Raw genomic sequence first — 9,677 nt, 5'->3', positions numbered from 1 at the left:
AATCACTGGATGATCCATGTTGTAGTGTTTGAAGTAAGGTACAAAGACTTTTCCATTTACTTTCTTCATGCCATGTATGGCATACACCTGAATCATTCTACCTCCGGCCCTTTTGTAGCTTGCTCCCTTCCTTGCCTTGTTAATTTTAATGTTAGTATTTATGACCTTATTTTTAATGTTTTACCTTATTTCTACTGTTGTAAGCTGCACAGAGTTGTTTCTAGGTAAGATGCGGTGGATATAAATAACAAAATAAAACAAATCAGAAGCTTATGCAACTCCCAGTCACTTTGATTGTCCACTTCTGTAGTTCCAGCTCAATTACCTTCATTTTTAAATATGGCAACCAGAACCATACCTAGATTTCCAGGTGTGGTCGTACCCTAGATTTATATAAGTGTGCTACAATGTTGACGATCTTTAATTCTTTCTTTATTTTCCTAGTTGGAGTTTGTCATTCCCACAACATTCATATACATCAGCATCTTCACCGATGTACCCTTTATGACCCCAAGATAATTTTCCTGGTTAGTAACACACAGTTCAGGCTCCAGCTGTGTATATGAATAATTAATGTAGGGTGTTTTGCCGCCAATGAATCATTTTATACTTACTTGTTCTGCCGATCTCTGCTTATATGTACCTTTTCTCCCCCCTCCCATTCCAATATCTGAAAGTTTCCCAGGAGTCTTGAGAAACAGCAATGTCAGAGATTCTTCAACTTTGCTCAGAGGCTACCCACCAGGCTGATTGTCAGGGATATCATGATCCTTCTGAGGATCAAATCCAATATTTTCACTGGCAAGTATCAACTCTCCTTCCCAAAGAGAAAAATAAGTAGACAGAACTTCTGGAAAAAATAGAATCCTGCAGCTAGATTGGACTGATCTCTCCCCCTTTTTAATAAAAATGTAAAGTTCAGCCCTCTGAATATAATGGCTCTTGATCAGGGTATCATCATCATGCCTAACCCCATCTTGCTTGCCCTTTTCTAATTTATACCATGACCCTTTGTGCAATCTATGCCTTGTTGTACGCTTGGGAAGAGCTTTGTTTTCCATGTTCCTGGACATCACAGAAGCTCAGACAGGGAGTCAGGGAACAGGGGAGGATTCAGGGAGTGCAGACAGTGAAAGACTAGTAACTACACCTCTCTCTAGGAACATTGTATTGCCTCAACAAGAAGGGAAAACTATTCCTAACAAGGCTGTCAACTGATGGAGGAGCCAACCAGGAAGATCTTCAAGACCAAACATCCCACATATAAAAATGAGGCAGGTTAGGAACTTGATTCCTCTTTGGAAATTAGATGGCTTCTTCCAGGAAGATTAATTTCCACTCTCCTGCTTGGAGTTAAGAGGGTGGGCTTACTATTTTAGTACACAATTTTGGGAAAAACAAGAGCCTGGAACTAGGGAAGGAGCAATACACATATTAGAAGGGGAAGATGGTGTTTAGAGTAGCAAGGGAGGGCAGTCATTTTCTCAGCTCCCCTCCCCAGGGTAGCAACAGTGAGTCCCAGCCACCTTGTGGGGTCTGATGGCAATCTGGTCTGAGGTTTCTCCCTCTCCACACACCAGAAGACTGTTCCATTTGGCTCCCCCTGGGCCAAGCAGAATCCCTGAATATTATTTATTTTAAAGAGTCAACATTTATTGTGCAAGAAAAAAAAGCCGAGAGACCAAAGGATTGCATCGCCTTTCAGAGAGAGACGGGCAGCAAAGGCAGCAGTGGATGTTGGCAAGGCAAGGAGTAACATTCCCCCAAGCAACCCATCAGGTGCAAGGACCTATTGCACACTCTGGCTCATTCCAACAATGGCTCAGACACTTCCTTCCCTTGGCCTGCTTGACGGCGCCAGTCAGTCCCCAACCCCACTTCAGTGGAGTAGTGGCACCCAGCCTGCTCTAGCCAAGTCACCTTCAGCTATACAGAGTGACCCACAGATGTACCACAAGCAGCCTTTCATAATTGCTCTCCCTCCAAAAGAAAAAAAGAAAAGATTCATCCCATTCTACAAGAGGTCTGGTTTTCCTGTAAACCATTCCTGGTCGTGCAGTTGGGCTTGTCCACTGAGAGGAAGGGCTAGAGGAGAGCCCGGGGGGGGGGCACTGTAATCTAGCCATTTCAAGCCCAGAGAGAGCATCCCCTACATCTCTCTCTCCTTGGCTTGTAAGTGTTGGGTCCAGCCCATTATGCAATCTCCTTGATCCTATGGATGTAGTTGTGCAGCTCCTCGGGCTCCTGCAACCCTATGTCTTGACAGACCCACTCCAGGTCCTCCTCGTCTGCTATAGGAATAGAATTATAGGCCAGTTCCTCGGAGGGCATGGTGGCAAATGTAGTAAATTTGACACGCTTACGCTTGGAAGTGGGAGAATTGAGCGGGTCCTCGCTCTGGTCCCTGGTGGAGCCCCCAGAAGAGCCATCCCCTCGCCCATGAACCTGACTCTGCACACTGGTTTGCGAGGAGCCGCTGCTGTGGTGGTCACCATGGCAGCAGGTCTGCACGTTCTCCAGTGGGTTGCCTGGGCTCTCAGGCTGAGGAGAAAGATCATTCTGGGCCCGCAACGGTTGTCCATTTCCCAAGAAGACCCAGTGGTGGGAGTGGTCCATGTTGGTTTGTCCTTCTGGAGGGATCCGTTTGTGCCGGTACTTGAGTACAAAGACAATACAATTAATAAGGAACACCAGAATGGCTAAACAGAAGACACCGAGCAGGGCATACATGCCTATTTCCAGGTCTGTGAGTCCTCGAGGGACTTGCACATAGCCAGTGGGAATGGTTGGGAAGTCCTCGGTTGGAAGGATGACGCTGGGTGCCCAACTCTCCTGACTTGGCACCAGAGGCCACTCTACTTCCACTCGTGGTGTGGTGCGAATCATACTCTTCTCCCGTCCAGGTCGGCTAGGGGTTTGGACAGGCTCATAGTCATAGGTGGGTTCCTCCTCAGAGCTGAAATGCACGCGGACATTGGCCAATGTGGTGGCCAGCACGCTCTTGCGTTTGGTCTTCTGACAGCTCTCGCATATCAGCAGCTCAGCTCTGATCAGTTCTCCAGACCCTTCCCCTTCAGCCCTCACTAGTGGGAAGGTCCGCTCTGGCATCACCGATACCACTGACTTGTCCTGGCTTGTCACCACTAGTGTGTAATCCTTTGGGTCATACAAAGAGAGGGGAGCAATCGTGCCATCACTGTACGACACCCAGAGACTGAGCAGAGCTTCCTATTTGGGGGGAAAAAAGACAAAACTGTTTGGAACCATCCCTTAAGCTTTTGCACAAGCATGTATTTTTGAGTCTCGGAGAAGACCACAAAGGGCTTAAAACACAGACCCAATGCAACCTCTGGACAGTGGAACCTATTAGTTATGGACAGCCCAGTTCAAAATGCATGCCTCACCATTCCATTCAATAGAAAATGAGTTTCTGTTTTTTTAGTCTTTATTTAAGAACTCTCCTACCTTAGGAACTACAGAACATTCTGGAATATCTTTCCTCCAATTTATTTATTTATAAAATTTATTGGCCGACCAAGTTACCATAAGGTAACTCTGGGCAACTTACAGACGTAAAGATACATTATTTTAAATTGGGAGTAAATTAAAACCAAGATTAAAATCAGGGGCATGTGGGGAGGGAATTGGGGGAGGTGGGATCAGTTGTTACTTGATCAACCCCCTCCACTGTTCCCCCAATAGGGGCCCAGGCCAACTGGCAGAGCCAGGTCTTTAGGCCCTTACAAAAGGATAGGAGGGTTGGGGCCAACCTCACATGCAGGTGGGCAAGATGTTCCAGAGGGCAGGAGCAACAGCAGAGAAGGCCCTCCTCCTGGACCCCACCAGCCAGAATAATTGGGCTGACGGGACCCACAGCAGGCTTCCTCTGCCGGCATGAGTGGGATGGGCCAATCCCACTGGAGTGACACAGTCCCTCAAGCAACCTGGACCAATTGATATGTTTGGGATACCAGGACAGAAAAGTCATGAATAGTTGTCAAGCTCAATTTCAGAAAAGCTTCTTTGCCAATACACACTGATCAGGGAAGACATAGCAAGGCATCCTTTTGAAGGCTATTTATGTCACCCTTGCTAGGGAGGGAGCCTGGACGTGGTATTATTCTTCTGTGATTTTTATTTTATTTTATTTTTATTGGTTACATCAAATATTTTGCCATGGTTTTATGTTTTCTTTTTCTACAGCTTACTCTGTAAACTGCTTGGAATCATTTGGAATATGTAGACCATATATAATGTACTTTATCAAACTATCAAATAAACATTTACGAGGCTACAGAAATCTTGTAAAAATTTCCTTCACTAGTAAGCTATCTTCTCCTATACATAGGCAGGTTGAGTTCACACAAGAAGCTAAGCAACAACATTAACCAATTAAAAGCAATGATGTTTAGCAAGTTGTGTAAATGCAACCGCTAGATCTTTAACTGATTTTGTTCAGCTTACTGTGCAAACCCAGTGACGTGATAATATATCGTGAGAAGAATTTTGCTGTAATTTTCAGTGATTAAAAAAATCTACTAAAAAAAGAAAAAAAACTCACTAAGCACATATTTCTCTGGATCTTTTAAAGAGTCAGCCTCTCTCTGATGAACTAGAGTTCTCCTTCCACATAAATACACAGAAAAATTAGGTCTTCTGAGGTAAATTTTTGAGATGTACTTTGTTCAGCCCAAGTTCCATCTTTCCCGTGGCATCCTAGTTCTCTGTCTACAGAGAATATTCTCAGGTGAAGCAGCCTCCCATCCCATGGGCCTCTCTCTGCAGTCTGAAGAGAACAGGTGGCCTTCTCTTTGGCTCTCTGTGAGAGTGGTGCCAATCCATATGGACTTCTCTTGAGCCTTGAGGGTTTCTGAGAACTACAAGGTGAGACTATTTCTTCAAAGTGGTCAACATTACCTGCTTAGAGAAATTTAGAGTCTGCTGGGCTGTTGTCTTGGCCACAATGGTGTGGCTATTCCCAGGGCTGGCATGAAGGGAAAGGGAGAGGTTTGAGACCACCTGAGCTTTCAATTCCACAATGGTAACCTTCTCATCAACCACAGTCACTGGTGTCTCACCAAGGACAGCTTCCATAAGTGGAGAAACTACCTGTAGAAAAAAAGGGTTCCCTCATTAATAAAGAACGGTGACTCAGAGAATCAGATTTTTGAAAATGTGAAAACAACCCTATTAAAAGCATAGGAAGAGCAAAAAATGAATATTTCCGGAGTAAATGGAAGATCCTTCAAATTGAGTATTTTTTCCTAATATAATGCAAAATGTTGGTAGCATAAATTGGGGGGAAGGGGAGGGGAGACTGCAAACAATAGTGCTGAAGGGCAAATGTAGCCTTTTCTTACAAAAAAAGACGCTCCAATTTCAGTTTTTTTGAGTTGATTTTTCTTTTTTCCTAAGAACCTCTTCAGATAATGGTAGATAGCAATCAAGACGAAATAGGCCCTGAAATATATTATCCATCTCTCCTTTTTTTTAAACAAAACAAAAAAACTTATTCTAGCCTAGAACCTGACATTTTTAGGCCCAGCAAGTGGAAGCCAAACATATACTGATATTCTTATAATCTAAACTTTCATTTAAAAAAAATGAGTAGGAAAGGAATAAAATATACCTTGCATTGCTCAATGATAAACAAGGTTTAATATATACAGTATTGCAGCACAAGACATGGATACAAGTCTATATCACTGTCATAACTTATTTGTATCATCTTTTCCCTGCACTGAACGTGGGTTATCTCACATGAGAAATATGTTTTCATTTTTTTAAAAACAAAGAATGCATTAAAGGAAAAGAAATGCCCATCACAGAACAGCTTCTGAGGTTTCGTAAGAGAGGTTCTGGATTGCAAAACTGCCTCCTGAGATCTATAGCCACATTTTCCATTTCTCCCTCTGGGACTGGGCTTCTCATAATAATAGAGCCAGTCCACAGATCATCACCCATTCATGATCTCTCCTTTCACATAGACGAACAGAAAGTTCTTCAAAGGGTATTTTCTCAGCGGGAGGCACCCTGACCTTAAGCAGCAATATCTTTGAAGATGGCAGCCTGTGATTTTTTGCTTAGGAAAGCAATACAATGTCAAAGCCTGGAATTAATTGAAGTTACAGAGATTCCTGGCACAGAGCCAAGCCCTGCTCAGAACTGTTCAGAGAGAAAATGCACAGGAGAGAGGCAATGGAGTATGGGTGGGGAATGCAAAATGCAGAATAGAGGTGGAAGGGATCTTGGAGGTCTTCTAGTCCAACCTCCTGTTCAAGTAGGAGACCCTATACCATTTCAGATAGGTAGGTGTCCAAATCGCCAGTGATATGAAGCACCCACAACTTCTGACAGCAAGCTGTTCCACTGGTTAATTATTTTCACTGTTAGGAAGTTTCTCCTTCTCCTTAATTCCAGGTTGCTTCTCTCCTTGATTAGTTTCCATTTTTTTTACTTATTACATATTTAATTTAAATATTTAATATTACATATTATTATGTAGTATGTCATTCCTACTCCCAAATTCATTTTCACTGGTTGCCAACTCCTTGGACTGACTCCATTGAAGATTCCATTAAAAAAAACAAAAGGTGTTGAGCAGAAATATTATGCAGGATTACTATTCTTGTTCTACAACAGAGTGCCCCAACCTTTCTGGGTTAGCAGACCGGAGCAGGGGGTAGGCGGGGAAAGAGGGGATAATTTTGTGGGAGGAGCACACATATGTGCGTGTGCATACACATGCGCCCATGACATTCACAGTGTCACTTGCGCAAGTGAGGCCACAAGCACCCATAACGAGGCTCGTACGAATGGGGGCTGCAAGCACATGCAATGAGGCTCGCATGAGTGGGGCTGCAAGTGCCCGTAGTGAGGCTCGTGCAAATGGGGCTGCAAGTGCCCATGGTGAGGCTCGTGCAAATGGGGCTGCAAGTGCCCGTAGTGAGGCTTGTGCAAATGGGGACGCCAGCACCCACAACAAGACTCGCATATGTGGGGCCATGCGTGCACACCAGCTGGCCACTCATGCGACCCAATGGTGATTAGATTGCTGTGGTCCACAGGTTGGGGACCCCTGCTCTAGAAATTAAAGAAGTAGAATGGATTGGGTGGGAAAAGGTTAGATATTTTTGAAAACAGGATATCCACTTTCTTTGCTTCCAAACGTATGAGAACAATAATAAGCAAAGGATTTATGGATATCTGCAAACTAGCCTTCCTTCACTTTTGCCATTACAACAGACAGCCTTCTCAGTCTGAGGACAGCTTGTGGATCATTTAATGGAAATCCGATACCATTTACTCAGATTTTGTGCATCAAAGGAATGACATTGATGTCCTTCCTTCCTTTCTTCCTTCTTTCCTTCCTTCCTTCCTTCCCCAACCCTATCAGACTAATAGAATTATTTTTTTGGTTCAGCACTTGATTAGTTTTTACCTTGAACAAAGTAGTGCCCGGCTCCCTGCCAGCTAGTGTTTTGCTATTGACCATGTGTGCCACACGTGGGTTGTCAACCTTCATAAAGTCACCGACTAGGTCTGTGACCTCCACCATCCACTCAGGCCCCAACATGGTGACCACCTGATCTGTGCCCTCCGAGGAGGTGGTGTGGAACTGCGTGAACACTTGCAGGGTGGAATGCTGATACTGAAGTGTGCAGCCCCTGCTTTGTCTCTGTTCTTCTTCCTCCTCCTCATCGTCACTCTCCCGTATGGACCTGTGAGAAGTTGAAGGACATCAGCAGGAAAAAGGATTTGGTTGGCAGCTTTCTCAGAGGGTCAGGAACCAGCTTATTGACCTCCAAGAAAGACAGCCATGAATTTAAGATAACTATGCCTCTCCACACCAAATAAGAATTGCCAAGAAAAGAAAGATAAACAAAAAACAAACATGGAATGTCTAACTTCCTCAGCTTGTCAAGCTGACATTGCCAACTGGAGCTGAAACCAATCCTGAGGATTATACTCCTATCCCAAAGAAATGGGTGGATATGATACAGTACACTAGTGTGCATATCTGTACATATTCTTGTCATGAGCCACACTCCAAAACAGGGGAGTCTCAGGGCAAACAAAATTAATTTATACTAGCTCAAGAAATGGTTACTAATTACACTTAATTGTTTGTTTGTAAAATACGGTATCTCGTTTACAAAGCTGGTTGATTGCTATCTGTGTATTCTCTCTCTTTCGCGCTCTCTCTCTCTCTCACACACACACATACATTCTTATACTCATCCTCACACAAGTCACAACACAGGCAAGTACATGAAGGGAGGGAGGGAGGGAGGAAATGGATAGGATGAAAACGCCATAAGGGGGAGAGAAGGGATGGGGAAATGGAGAGCCATCCAGAGTGCTCCACAGGTGTTGCAAAATAAATTCACCAGGCAGTTTCTCTTCCCAAGCAACAACTAATCTACAGGCCTGAAGCCATTAGCATCTCTTGCCTATATGTTTATCTTCATCACTTTTTCTGTCCTTACCATTGAACTGAAGAGAATGCCCTGACCAATTAATTAATTAGTTGGGGGGGAAAAAGATGTTCTGTTGTCAGGTAGATAAGGTAGTCACTCTGATCTCACCATAGTGTCATACAGCCAGCTGGATCTTAAAGATGATGGCAACACAACACCAAAATTGGGCAATGCTTCCTGTCGTCCAAAGTGAATATTTTGGATCATGATCATGAACTGAACACTCTCATTTACTGAGCCATGGTTACCGCTTATACATTTTGCAGCTCACAAATACGGGTGTCTAGTATGGAAAGTCTAGGGTAAGCTCAGGTTTACATAGCATAGCTCTCCCTACTGACCACTCAAACATCTGCAGCAGACTTCTCCATCCTATTGCTTTCTGCACTAGTGAAATTATCGGCTTAAGGCAGCAGCCACCAACCTTTTGGGTAGTTTTTCCATGGACTGGGGGGGGGGCTGCCTGGATCCCATGTGTGCACAGATGGGCTTTATTCATTTGCACAGCCTGGCTCCTGGCAGGCACAGACTGTTATTGGTCCTTGGACCAGGGCTTGGAGACCCCTGACTTAAGGCATGTTCTATGCAGGAATTCAAATTAAAGTCTTCTCTTCAATATATAACCCTTCTTCGAGGGAGATGGGTGACTTAGATTAATTAATTAATCAGGCAAAAGGGGGAATCACTATCTCTGTGAGTAATTAGTTCCACTGTGCAATTACTCTTCTATATAAGTTTCTTCCTAACATTCAGTTGAATTAGCAGAATAATAGAAATAGAAGGAACCTTGGAGGTCTGACTTCAAGCAGGAAACCCTATACAATTTCAGACAAAGGGCTGTCCAATCTCTTCTTAAAAATTTCCAGTGTTGGAGCATCCACAACTTCTGGAAGCAAGTTGTTCCACTGATTAATTGTTCTAACTGGTAGGAAATTTCTCCTTAGTTCTAGGTTGCTTCTCTCCTTGATTAGCTTCCATCCATTGCTTCTTGTTCTGCCTTCTTGTGCTTTGGAGAATAAGTTGATCCCCGCTCTTCCTTGTTGCAGCCTCTTAGATATTGGAACACTGCTATCATGTCACCCCTAGTCCTTCTTTTCATTAAACTAGACATACCCAATTCCTGCAACCTTTCTTTATATGTTTTAGCCTCCAGTCCCCTAATCATCTTTGTTGCTCTTCTCTGCACTCTTTCTAGAG

At 43.9% G+C, this 9,677-nt stretch overlaps 1 protein-coding gene across 1 annotated transcript in view; it reads right to left on the bottom strand.

Moving 5' to 3' along the window:
* Positions 1–2,193: 2,193 nt before the first annotated feature.
* Positions 2,194–9,677, bottom strand: part of TMEM132E (transmembrane protein 132E) — a gene marked incomplete at both ends in the record, with an annotated part of 248,276 nt that continues 240,792 nt past the window's right edge. The window contains 3 exons of the mRNA XM_083351290.1: positions 2,194–3,228; positions 4,918–5,109; positions 7,442–7,721. Coding sequence (XP_083207416.1) covers positions 2,194–3,228; positions 4,918–5,109; positions 7,442–7,721 — 1,507 coding nt within the window. The remainder of the gene's footprint in view (positions 3,229–4,917; positions 5,110–7,441; positions 7,722–9,677) is intronic.

The sequence above is a fragment of the Vipera ursinii genome, assembly GCF_947247035.1.
Source record: "Vipera ursinii genome assembly, chromosome: 1".
NCBI lineage: Eukaryota > Metazoa > Chordata > Lepidosauria > Squamata > Viperidae > Vipera > Vipera ursinii.
The sequence above is the reverse complement of the archived record's forward strand: the minus strand, read 5'-3'. Positions and strand labels throughout refer to the sequence as shown.